The sequence below is a fragment of the Schistocerca americana genome, chromosome 1 (genome assembly GCF_021461395.2).
Source record: "Schistocerca americana isolate TAMUIC-IGC-003095 chromosome 1, iqSchAmer2.1, whole genome shotgun sequence".
Lineage (NCBI taxonomy): Eukaryota > Metazoa > Arthropoda > Insecta > Orthoptera > Acrididae > Schistocerca > Schistocerca americana.
The window spans coordinates 895,787,272-895,801,210 of NC_060119.1; the positions used below are offsets into that span (position 1 = coordinate 895,787,272).

The window sequence follows — 13,939 nt, forward strand, 5'->3', positions numbered from 1 at the left end:
AAAAGAACATCACGTATGAGCACCGTAAAATCCCTTTATAATGCGCGGCATTCTGGAGAGTATTAAGTAAGCATGCTATCACAGACATACGGATTACATAACTTCTCCTTCTTGAGCTGATAATTAATCAAACTTTATGAGCCCCTTCCCCTCGTAGTTGTGAAAATTTCTGACAGCTTATCACCATTCAGTAGTCGGACTGTTCCCTCCACAGCCTGGAACGCCTGCGAGCGTCCTTGTCAGTAAGTGCAGAGAGGTTCTCGGCTGTTGCAGGAGCGAGGCGAGGCAGGCGCAGGCATGGCGGGCGAGCAGCCGCGCCAGGGGCAGCCGGCCGCCCCTCCGCCCCCGCAGCCGCCACCGCAGGCGCAGCCGCAGCCGCAGGCAGACGCGGCCGCCGGCAAGTACGCTGCCGTCGTGGTGGCGCTGACGCCGGCCAGGCCCCGCGAGACCTGGGCCAAGAAGGTCGAGTTCCTGCTCGCAGTAATCGGCTTCGCCGTCGACCTCGGCAACGTCTGGCGCTTCCCCTACATCTGCTACCAAAACGGCGGCGGTGAGTCTCCCTCTACTATGCACTCTTTTGCTGACAGCATCATGTTCTAGTGGCCAGGATGTATGCCTACGTATATGACAATATCGTGGCTTCGATTCACAGTGATAGCCTCACATTATACTTACATGAAACCTAAGACGAGGTCCAGAGCACATCCCATTATACCAAGTCTAGTCTGCTACGATCTGCTCAAGTCTCTCCTCCCCCATTACATTGACCTCCACCATCCAAAAATCCGAACGTCCCTTTCAACCGCACCTCAACCAGTGGTTCCTTGGCATCAACCTTTCCAAGACTAAAGCAATAATTTTAGGACGAAACATCCACAGCTTCTACGTCTTCTACCTCGCCATTGCCATTTCTGACTGACCTATTCAATTAAATAACAAACTGAAACACTTCACACCAACCGTCGATTGCAGTTATTAATTATATGGCAAAGAGTTCTCAACAGATTGAAATTACTAAAAACACTAACCAGCAGAACATAGGAGAAAGAACTCTTTCACTTCTCATCTATAGGACCTAAATTTGACGTAAGCTCTCTTATGTCAATGTCGCTTAGATTTCCTCTTCGACAATTTGTAAACCCTCAGAAGCCATGCATACCATGGCGCCTTACATATCTAACCTTCCCACTTCGAATAAATAAACATGTTCATAAGGATATGAACATGTTTATTTCACTTCACCTCTTCTGAAGTGGTCTCCTTTGCTTTTGGTGCGTTTTTCCTAAACTTGACGATTCATCCATATCAATCATCGTACTCTATCACACTTTAAGCTTTCACCTATACTTTCTGCACAGGTCATATCTTTAATGACCTCCTTAATCCGAGTACGAAATCCACCCATCCTTCTAGCTTTAACAGAATATCCCTGTTCCTTTCCATGTCCTCTTAGTCCTACTTTTCTCCCTCCCTTCCCAACAGCTAACTTAGGGTCAACTTTCTCATCTTTTCCATTCAGTTTCTCCGTTTTTTCCTCGTCAGTCTTCTGGCTGGTTTCATGCAGCCCATCACGACTTCATCTCATAGTAGCACTATCACCCATATTCTTAATTATTAATTGTATGGATTCCTGTACTTGTCTTGCTCTGCAGGTTTTACTCTCTACAGATCCCTTTTAGTACCATGGAATATATTGCGTGATCTCTTGACATGTGTCGTATTATCCTTCTGTCTCTTCTAGTTAGTTTTCCATATGCTCCTTCCCTCATCCATTCTGTGCAGAACCTCTTCATTTCTGAGAATGTCAGTACACTTAATCTTCGACATTCTTTTGTAACACCACATTTGCTACGCTTCAGTTTTCTTCTTCTCTTTTTCCCACGATTCATGTTCAGTGCTGTACTCCAGAGGAACATCTATACAAATTTCAGCCTCAAATTGAGACCTCCGTTTGATACTAGTAGATTTTTTGTTGCGATGGATTCCTTCTTTACCTATGATGTTCTGCTTCTTATATCCACCATGTTTCATCTGCCCTGCAGTACTCTGCTTCGAAGGCAACAAAAATCATCCATTATGTCGTCCTCGATATTGATCTTAAGTTTATTGATAATGTTGTTCCTACTATACATTAACACTTTCGTGTTTCTCAGTCCATATTCTTCGCACCTCAGACTGTTCATTCCTTACAATGGGTCCTGTATTCTTCTCCACATAGTAATGCCATCGGCGAACCTTATCGTTGATATTTTGTCTCTATATCCAAGCACATTATCTCTCTCTTCACCTTTCCTAAAGGCGAATTTTCTGTTTCTACTCTTCTGTAATATTACTCTTGACAGCAACATGGGACCATGAGCTGATTGTGCGATAGATTTACTTCTTATCTGACTGTGTTTATCTTAAGAATTATGTGTGTGGTGCTGTGCCGAAAGTTCGATAGCATTTATCCAGTCACATATATTCTACAAGTTAACTTGAATAATCACTTAGTTGCCACTTCCATCAATGACTTAAAAATTCTGCAGGAAGGATACGCATCTTTTCCATCTTATTTTATTCCAAATCTTCCTCATATCTGCGAAACGCTGACTCTGTTAGTGTATGCACCATGTCTTCCAAATTTACATCCATTCCTTCTTCTATAATGTCAGAAAACGGTTCGTCTGTTCTTAAAGTTCCTCAAGACACCATTTCAATTAATCCGCTCTCTCCTCTGCGTTTAACAGTTGGATTTCTTTACACTTTTATTGTTGACAGCTTTACTTTTAATTTAACCAAAAGTTATTGTGACTTTTGTATTTGCTGAATCTGTCCTTTTCGATTTCCCCACGTTTTTTCCTGTAACCGATTCCCTTAGATGAACATTCTATTGACTTCATTCCTAAGCGACTTACGTTACTGAATTAAATTTTATCCAGAAATATTTTTGTGTCATCTTCTTTCGTCGATCCATTGAAATACTCCTGTTACAAAAGATTCCTTCATAGCTACCTGCATTGTACCTGTGTGTGTAGTAGAAGCTACAGACTCAGAGAGCATCAAAAGCACATTATTCTCTTGTGATTTACAAACAGTGTATTTGTTATTACTAGTTGAAGGTTACTGCAGAACTCGAAGTTTTTCTCATTTCTCTTTCCTACTACAAGCCTGTATTCTCCAGTAACACTGTTACTGTTCCTTCTCCTACTACACCGTTCAAATCCACATGATTATGAGATTGTCGTGTACCTTTATACGATGAGTTTTACGTTCAATGCTCTCACATACTCTACCTCTTCATCTTCTGTTTGTGACGTCGGTGACCTTTGTTGTGGGTTTTGGTTTTCTGTCCAGTCTGATGAGAGTAATTCTACCACTGAATTGTTCACAGTATCTCACTCTTTATCCCTAGTTTACTATGAATAACGAATCATACTTCAGTTACATAGTTTTCTGTTACTATATCTATATATATACCTCATTCGTGCAATCACAGAGCCAGATTTGCACCTGGTGATCAAAATTGTTACTAATTTTTCCCACCTTAAATCAGTTTCACATTAACGCATTACCTACCATGTTTCGCTGACATACAATAATCACAGCCCACACTGGACCTCTCTAAAAAAAAAATGGTTCAAATGGCTCTGAGCACTATGGGACTCAACTGCTGTGGTCATAAGTCCCCTAGACCTTAGAACTACTTAAACCTAACTAACCTAAGGACAGCACACAACACCCAGCCATCACGAGGCAGAGAAAATCCCTGACCCCGCCGGGAATCGAACCCGGGAACCCGGGCGTGGGAAGCGAGAACGCTACCGCACGACCACGAGATGCGGGCTGGACCTCTCTGAGTAGCTGCATTTTAAGTATAAAAACCAGATAGTAATGTAAATTTCGTCAACAATTCCGGATTGTCAACATTGTTATTATGAACATTGTTGGGCGTAGTGTTAGTTGCGTAGTTACTGTCACAATTTATAATGACGCCCGCCTGACGAATGAGAGATACACGGCGCAGTCAGTGGCTGACTACGCAAATAGAGTGACTGCCACAAATAGCCATGGTCTGGCGTCCTGCAACCACAGAAACATTGCTGAGAAATCGTCTCGGAAAAAAATGGTCTGAAGGATTTTTTTCACCGTAGAAGTAATGTCTCTTGTTGTGGCGTTCAGTCCAAAGAATGGTTTTTTGTAGCACTCCACCCTACTCTAACCTCTGTAAGTCTCTTCATCTTCGAGTAACTTCTGCAAACAAATCCTTCTGAATCTGCTTGATGGATTCCTCCTTTGGTCTTCCTCTACTATTTTTAACCCTCCTGTACTAAACTGGTCATCTCTTGATGTCTCAGAATATGTCCTACCAACCGATCCCTTCTTCTAGTCAGATTGTGCTACAACTTTCTTCACTCCCCAATTCTACTCAGTACTTCCTCATTAGTTACGTGATGTACACATCTAATTTTCTGCATTATTTTGTAGCACCACGTTTAAAAACTTCTATTTCCTTCTTCTATAAACTGTTTAAAGTCCTTGTTACATTTCTATACATAGCTACACTCCATACAAATACTTTCAGAAAAGACTTGTTAACACTTAAATCTATCTTCGCTGTTAACAAATTTCCCTTCTTCAGAAATGCTTTCCTTGCAATTGCCAGTCTACATTTTATATCCTCTCTACTTCGTGCGACATAAGTTATTTTGCTGCCCAAATGCATAACTGATTTACTACTTTAAGTGCGTTGTTTCCTAAGATAATCGCCTCAGCATCACCTGATTTAATACGACTATGTTCTACTGTTTTACTTTTATTGATGTTCATCTCATATCCTCCTTTCAAGACACTGTCCATTTCGTTCAACTGCTCTTCCAAGTCCTTTGTTGTCACTGACAGAATTACAATGGCTTCGTCAAACCTCAGAATTTTCATTTCTTCTCCCTGAACTATAAATCCTACTCCAAGTTCTTTTTTTCTTGTTTCCATCACTGCTTGTTCAATGAACGGATTGACTGACACCTGGGACAGGCTACAACCCTATCTCACTCCGGTCCCAACCACTGCTTCCCTTTCATGCCCCTCGATTCTTATACATGCCGTCTGGTTTCTGCACAAGTTGTAAATAGCCTTTTGCTCCCAGTGTTTTACTACTGCTACCTTCAGGATGTCAAAGAGAGTATTCCAGTCAACATTGTCAAAAACTTTTCCTAAGTCCATAAATGCTTAACCTATCTTATAAGACAAGTCCTATGGTCAAATGGTTCAAATGGCTCTGAGCACTATGGGACTTAACATCGGAGGTCATCAGTCCCCTAGAACTTAGAACTACTTAAACCTAACTAACCTAAGGACATCACACACATCCATGCCCGAGGCAGGATTCCAACCTGCGACCGTAGCAGTCTCGCGGTTCCGGACTGAAGCGCCTAGAACCGCACGCCACCTCGGCCGGCTAGGGTCAACATCGACTCATGTTCCTACATTTCTCAGGAATCCAAAATGATCTTCTCCAAGGTCGGTTTACATCAGTTTTTCAATTTCTCTCTAACGATTTCATGTTATTTTTTTGCAACAATGACATTAAACTGACTGATCGCGAATTTTCACATCTGTCAGCAATTGCACTCTTTGGAATTGGAATTACTATATTCTTCTTGAAGTCTAAGGGTATCTCGCCTGTCTCATACGTCTCGCGTGCGAGATGGAATAGCTTTGATATGGCTTGCTGTCCCAAGGCGACCAGTAGTTCCGACGGAATGTCATCTACTCCCGAATTAAATCTTTCAGTGCTCTGCCAAATTCTTCACGTAGTATCATATCTCCTATCTCATCTTCATCTACGTCCTCTTCCGTTTTTATAATACTGCCGTCAACCACATCTCCCTTGTATAGATCCTCTATGTACCCCTTCTATCTTTCAGCTTTCTTTTCTTTGCTTAGGACTGTTTACCATCAGAGCTCTTGATATTCGCAGAGCTGCTTCTCTTTTCCCCAATTACCTCTTTAATTTTCCTGTATTTGGTGCCTATCTTTCCTCTAAAGAGATATGATTGTTCCTCTTTTCATCAAATAAATTCAGTATTCTTGTGTCACCCAAAGATTTCTACTAGACCTCGTCTTTTTACCTATTTGATCTTCTTCTGCCTACAGTATTTCATCTCCCAACGCTACACATTCTTCATCTACTGTATTCCTTGTCCCCGTTTATCCAGGTCCCATATCCTTAATTTCGTACCTTTTTCCAATTTCTTTACTTTTAATTTATAGTTCATAGCCAATAAATTGTGGTCAGAGTGCACATATGCACCTGGAAATGTTTACAATTTGTAATCTAGTTCCTAAATCTCTGTCTTATCATTATATAAATAATATGAAATCTCCCAGTGTCTCCAGGTCGCTCCCACGTATACAACCTTCTTTCATGATTCTTAAACCTAGTGTTACCTATGATTAAATTATTCTCTGTGCAAAATTCTACCAGGCGGATTCCTCTCTCATTCCTTTCTCCCAGTTCTTCTTCACCCGCTGTTTTTCCCTCTCTCTTTCTCTACTCGCGAATTCCAATCCCCCATCACCATTAAATTTTCGTGGCCCTTAACTATATGAATAATTTGTTTTATCTCATCATACATTTCTTCATCATCTGTGGGGCTAGCTGACATATGAACTTGTACTACTGTGGTGGGTGTGGGCTTTGCGTCTGTCTTGCCCACAACAATGCATTTACTATGCTGTTCGTAGTAGCTTATCCGCATTCATATTTTCTTATTTATTATTAAACCTTCACCTTAATAGCCTCAACTTGATTTTACATTTATAGCCCTGTATTCACTTGACGAGAAGTCCTGTTCCTCCAGCCACAGAACTTCACTAATTCCAAGTATGTGTAAATTTAAGCTACCCATTTCCCTTTTTAAATTTTCTAACCTGCTTACTCGATTAAGAGATCTTATATTCCACGCTCCCATACGTAGTTTTGTTTCTTCTGATAATGACGTCCTCGTGAGTAGCCCCCCCCCCCCCCTTCCCTTTAACCATACAGTGGAACTGCAAGTCAACGGAAAGGTTACGGTTGCAGTTTCCCCTTGCTTTCAGCTGTTCGCAGTACCAGAACAGCGAGGCCGTTTTGATTAATGGCCAGATCAGTCAATCATGGAGACGGTTGCTCCTGCAACTACCGAAAAAGCTGCTGCCCCTCTTCAGGTACCACGCTTTCGTCTGGCCTCTCAACAGGTACCCCTCCGTCGTGGTTGCACCTGCGTCTGTATGTATCAATGAGGCACGGAAGCCTCCCCACCAACGGCAAGGTCCATGTTTCCTGGGGAAAAGTTATGTCGGTAATTCTAATATGACGATTATGTTTTCAGCTAAAATTTACACCATGAACACTAGACTTTTTCACGAACTTTCAGATGTTAGTCAGAATGAACTGTAGGTTTACAAGGAAGACAATGGAACTCAAACAATTTTGCAATATTTTTAAGCCGAGTTAAAATGTGCTGGGCCGAATTGTTACTGAGGTTCTTTTCCGTCTTAGCTAATTGCCAGACACCCCCCGATTCTTTAAATAATCGAAATGCTATGTATAAAACAGTTTCAAATTTACGGATACCTTACAAATGAATTAACCTATTAAATATTTGACATTGAGGGAGTAAGTGAGGAAAAGCTTACAAAAAGTTTTAAATTATGAGTAAAGTTTGTTGGAAGTGGCTAAGTGCTTTCATTATCAAATACTAACCGAATATAATATGGTTAATTTCCGCGCCGCGAGTAACGCTGCCTCGAAACATATGTGCAGTTTCTAACTGTAATACTTGATTTATTACGTAAAACCTGTAAACTGAAATTATTTCTTTTAAATAGTCGAGTATGATAGTGTGGGAAATTTTTATATTCGGTCAATAATTATATGAAATACTGAAAATCAAATTCTTGCTGCTCTGTAAGTTATTAGATAGGCAACCTGCAACTCAAATCCGGTGACGGGATGATCGTTTCAGTCGTTTAGTGATACAGATACGCAACGATTAATAATTTTGGCACAAATTACCATTGGGTGCCGGGAAACTCAAACGCTGTGGTGAATTCAATCTCTCTACTGTATCGCTTCTTGTAGTGGTAGTAGCCATAGACCATAGGAAGAGAGACTCTGTGGAGTCTGGGATACAAACAACAAGTTGACAGCCACATTGCGAGCCACGTGACTGGTTGCACAGAGCACTGTGTACTACGCTGCATTAAATATGAGGGTCGTTCAATAAGTAATGAAACACTTTTTTTCCGAAAGCAGGTTGGTTTTATTCAGGATTCGAATACATCATATTAATCTCCACTCGTTTGGCTTCAAAACTCTGTTTTTCAACATAATCTTCGTTCAATGCGACGGTCTTACGCCACGTTACTGGCAGGGCCCGTATGTCTTCATGGCACCACTCTACTGGTCGACGTCGGAGCCAATGTCTTGCTGCATCAATAAACTCCCCACCATCCACATACTGTCTCCTTCGGAATGCATCCTTCATGAACAAACAGGTGGAAGGCGGATGGTGAGAGACCCGGGCTATAACATGGATGAGGAAGAACAGTCCAACTGAGTTTTCAGGCACACGCATCTGAGTACCCCATCCGGTAAACGAGTGTGTCAGCACTAGCTACAGAGACGTCCAGTTGAGCAGTGAGATGTTGGATTGTGATCCGAAAATCATCTCGGGTGAGACTGCCGGTGAGTTCCAGCATTTTAGGATTGTAGGAGTCACAGCGGTTGCGGCCAGCCGGTCGGCACGCGGGAGATCGGACATGTTTGAGCGACCTCGTCGTGACGATGGCAGACGCCTCGCCCAACGACTCACCGTGCTTTTGATTATGGCCAGGTCTCCATTTACATTCCACAAAAGGCTATGAAGATATACGATCCTCTGGTTTCCCACCTAGAGATGGTTCAAAAGACTCTAACAAGGGAACGTCCCCATCGCACCCCCCTCAGATTTGGTTATAAGTTGGCACAGTGGATAGGCCTTGAAAAACTGAACACAGATCAATCGAGAAAACAGGGAGAAGTTGTGTGGAACTATGAAAAAAATAATCAAAATATACAAACTGAGAAGTCCATGCATAAGACAAGAAACATCAAGGATAGTGATAGCTCATCAGCGCCGTGGTCCCGTAGTTAGCGTGAGCAGTTGCGGAACGAGAGGTCCTTGGTTCAAGTCTTCCCTCGAGTGAAAATTTAATTTTTTTATTTTCAGACAATTATTATCTGTCCGTCCGTCCGTCCGATGCGATCACTTTTTTGGGAGTTCCGTCCGTCCGTCCGATGCGATCACTTTTTTGGGAGTGATTATCACATCCACAAGAAAACCTAAATCGGGCAAGGTAGGAGAATCTTTTTACGCATTCGCCAGGTGTACAAGTTAGGTGGCTCGAAAACATATTCCTGTCATGAGACGCACATGCCGTCACCAGCGTCGTATAGAATATATCAGACGTGCTTTCCTGTGGAGGAATCGGTTGACCTATGACCTTGCGATCAAATGTTTTCGGTTCCCATTGGAGAGGCACGTCCTTTCGTCTACTAATCGCACGGTTTTGCGGTGCGGTCGCAAAACACAGACACTAAACTTATTACAGTGAACAGAGACGTCAACGAGCGAACGGACAGATCATAACTGTGCGAAAATAAAGAAAGTAAAATTTTCACTCGAGGTAAGACTTTGAACCAAGGGCCTCGCGTTCTGCAGCTGCCCACGCTAACCACGGGACCGCGGCGGTGCTGAGCACACATTAACCTTGATGTTGCCTATCTTGCACAGGACTACGCAGTTTGTAAATTTTGCTAATTTTTTTCATACTTCCATACAACTTCTTCCTGTTTTCTCGATTGATCTGTGTTCAGTTTTTCAAGGTCTATCCACTGTGCCAACTTATAACTAAATCTGAGGGGAGTGCGATGGGGAGGTTCCCTTGTAAGCACTATGGGACATAACATCTGAGGTCATCAGTCCCCTAGACTTAGAACTACTTAGACCTAAGTAACCTAAGGACATCACATTTGAACCTGCGACCGTAGCAGCAGTGCGGTTCCGGACTGAAGCACCTAGAACCGCTCGGCCACAGCGGCCGGCTCCACCAACTCAATGACAGCTCTCTACTTGGAATGTTGGAATGCACCTCCGTTAGATGCCATTTCGAAAGCTACGTATAGCGCCGCGCCCTCCCGGAACTTAATAAAGCTGCATTGGCTGAAGGCTGAATATTGCGCGATGCCGTACAACAAATTCTTCACTTTTTCAACCGAAAATGGCTGAGGAAAATAAGAAAGTGTGCATCACTTATTGAACGACCTATGTAAGATACAGCAATAAAAAAGGTTATTATAATTAACTGCAAGAACTGACACAGGTGCGACTATACAATAATAAAACCAAAATCGTTCCAGCAAACTTAGATCCTCAAACTAGTCATTTACGAGATTGCTGCGAATGTATGGTTACTGCTCACTACTGACAGTATTATGATACCCTCCTGGAAATTGAAATAAGAACACCGTGAATTCATTGTCCCAGGAAGGGGAAACTTTATTGACACATTCCTGGGGTCAGATACATCACATAATCACACTGACAGAACCACAGGCACATAGACACAGGCAACAGAGCATGCACAATGTCGGCACTAGTACAGTGTATATCCACCTTTCGCAGCAATGCAGGCTGCTATTCTCCCATGGAGACGATCGTAGAGATGCTGGATGTAGTCCTGTGGACGGCTTGCCATGCCATTTCCACCTGGCGCCACAGTTGGACCAGCGTTCGTACTGGACGTGCAGACCGCGTGAGACGACGCTTCATCCAGTCCCAAACATGCTCAATGGGGGACAGATCCGGAGATCTTGCTGGCCAGGGTAGTTGACTTACACCTTCTAGAGCACGTTGGGTGGCACGGGATACATGCGGACGTGCATTGTCCTGTTGGAACAGCAAGTTCGCTTGCCGGTCTAGGAATGGTAGAACGATGGGTTCGATGACGGTTTGGATGTACCGTGCACTATTCAGTGTCCCCTCGACGATCACCAGTGGTGTACGGCCAGTGTAGGAGATCGCTCCCCACACCGTGATGCCGGGTGTTGGCCCTGTGTGCCTCGGTCGTATGCAGTCCTGATTGTGGCGCTCACCTGCACGGCGCCAAACACGCATACGACCATCATTGGCACCAAGGCAGAAGCGACTCTCATCGCTGAAGACGACACGTCTCCATTCGTCCCTCCATTCACGCCTGTCGCGACACCACTGGAGGCGGGCTGCACGATGTTGGGGCGTGAGCGGAAGACGGCCTAACGGTGTGCGGGACCGTAGCCCAGCTTCATGGAGACGGTTGCGAATGGTCCTCGCCGATACCCCAGGAGCAACAGTGTCCCTAATTTGCTGGGAAGTGGCGGTGCGGTCCCCTACGGCACTGCGTAGGATCCTACGGTCTTGGCGTGCATCCGTGCGTCGCTGCGGTCCGGTCCCAGGTCGACGGGCACGTGCACCTTCCGCCGACCACTGGCGACAACATCGATGTACTGTGGAGACCTCACGCCCCACGTGTTGAGCAATTCGGCGGTACGTCCACCCGGCCTCCCGCATGCCCACTATACGCCCTCGCTCAAAGTCCGTCAACTGCACATACGGTTCACGTCCACGCTGTCGCGGCATGCTAGCAGTGTTAAAGACTGCGATGGAGCTCCGTATGCCACGGCAAACTGGCTGACACTGACGGCGGCGGTGCACAAATGCTGCGCAGCTAGCGCCATTCGACGGCCAACACCGCGGTTCCTGGTGTGTCCGCTGTGCCGTGCGTGTGATCATTGCTTGTACAGCCCTCTCGCAGTGTCCGGAGCAAGTATGGTGGGTCTGACACACCGGTGTCAATGTGTTCTTTTTTCCATTCCAGGAGTGTATTTTTTAGTAATCAGCACAAAACTTGAAACATAAATTTTTCGAGTAAATCAGCATGTAAGAGACCTCAAATTTCACTCGTCAACCCTGTTTAGGAAATGTACATGTATGACATGACACTGGCACATTTTTCAGTTGATATAAGATGGCGTCTAACGCGCCATTGTGGCCCAAGATGGCTAGGCCGAGCAGGGCCAACATCTTAGCCTTCAAGATGATTTCACCTCCGTCCTCTGCATTGTTCTGCAAGGGTGAATTCAAAAATTCTCCCGCAGATGAGGTTGAAGCACTGGAGCAGCAAACAGTACAGTCTTGTGAAGTCACGAGATAACCGTGAGGTGTTCGAAAGTTTTCTTAACTCACTGCGGAGATAAGAGGTGTTTCATCCAAGCGCAGAGACGCCACGTGGAACATTATCTTCAACGGTGCGAGTGTATAGTAAATTGCATAATGTAGCGCGTTGAAGCGGTAATGCATTTCAATTCATTATAGAACAAGGGTGAACTTTAAATGGAAATCGATGGGATCTTGAACGAACAGACTACGTTATAATTATATTAGTGTTGACTAAGACAATATTTCATACTGGAGTAAGTGGCTGCCCGTAACCAAACATCTCCAATTAATTCCTACTCCAAATTCATCTTTTAATGAATGACATCGGGGATAGGCTACAACCGTCTCTCAATCCCTTCGCAACCACTGTTTCCCGTTCGTGTCTCTGGACTCTTGTAACTGCCACCTGGTTTCTGCACAAGTTGTAAATAGCCTTCTACAACCTGTATTTTGCTGCTGCTACCTTCAGAATGTCAAGGAAACTATTCCAGTCGACATAGTCAAAAGCTTTCTTTAAGTATACAATGCTACAAACGTATATTTGCATTCCCTTGACATATGTTCTATGAGAAGTCCTAATGTCAGTATTATCTCGCGTATTCCTACATTTCTCTAAAATCCAAACTGATCTTCCCCGAGGTCGGCTTCTATCAGTTTTTCCATTCTTCAGTAAAGAATTCGTGTTAGTATTTTGCAACCATGACTTACTAAATTGATAGTTCGGTAATTTTCACACCTGTCAGCAATAGTTTTCTTTGGAATTAGAATTACTATAGTCTTCTTGAAGTGTTGTGATATTTCGCCCACCTCATACATCTTGCACACAAGATGGAATAGTTTTGTCATGGCTGACTCTCCAAAGGCTATCAGTAGTTCCGAGAGCGTATCGTTTACTTCCAGGGCCTTCTTTAGACTTGGGTCTTTCACTGCTCTGACAAATATTCTCGCAGTATCATTTCTCCTATCTCCTCTTCATCTACGGCCTCTCCCTTTTTTATAATACTGGCTTCAAGTACATCTCCCTTGTACAGACCCTCTATGTACTCCTTCCACCTGTCAGCATTCCCTTCTTTGCTTAGGACTGGTTTACCATCTGAGCTCTTGATAATCATAGAGCTGCTTCTCTTTTCCCCAAAGAGCTCTTTAATTTAGCTGTAGGCGGTATCTATCTTTCCTCTAATGAAATATGTTTCTAAACCCTTACATTTGTCCTCTAGCCGTTCCTGTTTAGCAATTTTGCACTTCCTGTGGATCTCATTTCTTTACCTTTCACTTGATTTATTTACTGCATTTTTAAATGTTCTCCCTTCATCAGTTAAATTTCCTATCTCTAATGTTAACCAAGGATTTCTTCTAGACCTCGTCTTTTTACCTATTTTATACTCTGCTGCCTTCACTATTTCATCTCTCAAAGCTACCCATTCTTCTTCTACTGTGTTCCTTTCCCATGTTCTAGTCAACCAATGTGTAATGCTCCCTCTGAAGCTCTCAGCAACCTCTGGTTCTTTCAATTTATGCTGGTGCCATCTCCTTAGTTTCCTGTCTTTTGCAGTTTCTTTAATTTTAATCTGCAGTTCATAACCAGTAAATTGAGGTCAGAGTGCATATCTGTACCTGGAATGTCTTAAAATTTAAAATATGGTTCCGAAATTTCTGTCTAACCGTTATATAATCAATCT

At 43.5% G+C, this 13,939-nt stretch overlaps 1 protein-coding gene across 1 annotated transcript in view; it reads left to right on the forward strand.

The window, feature by feature from the left end:
- The first annotated feature begins 297 nt into the window (after nt 1–297).
- The window catches only part of LOC124594968 (sodium-dependent serotonin transporter), a 487,047-nt gene continuing 473,405 nt past the window's right edge, over nt 298–13,939 (forward strand). The window contains exons 1-2 of the mRNA XM_047133493.1: nt 298–330; nt 382–550. Coding sequence (XP_046989449.1) covers nt 298–330; nt 382–550 — 202 coding nt within the window. The remainder of the gene's footprint in view (nt 331–381; nt 551–13,939) is intronic.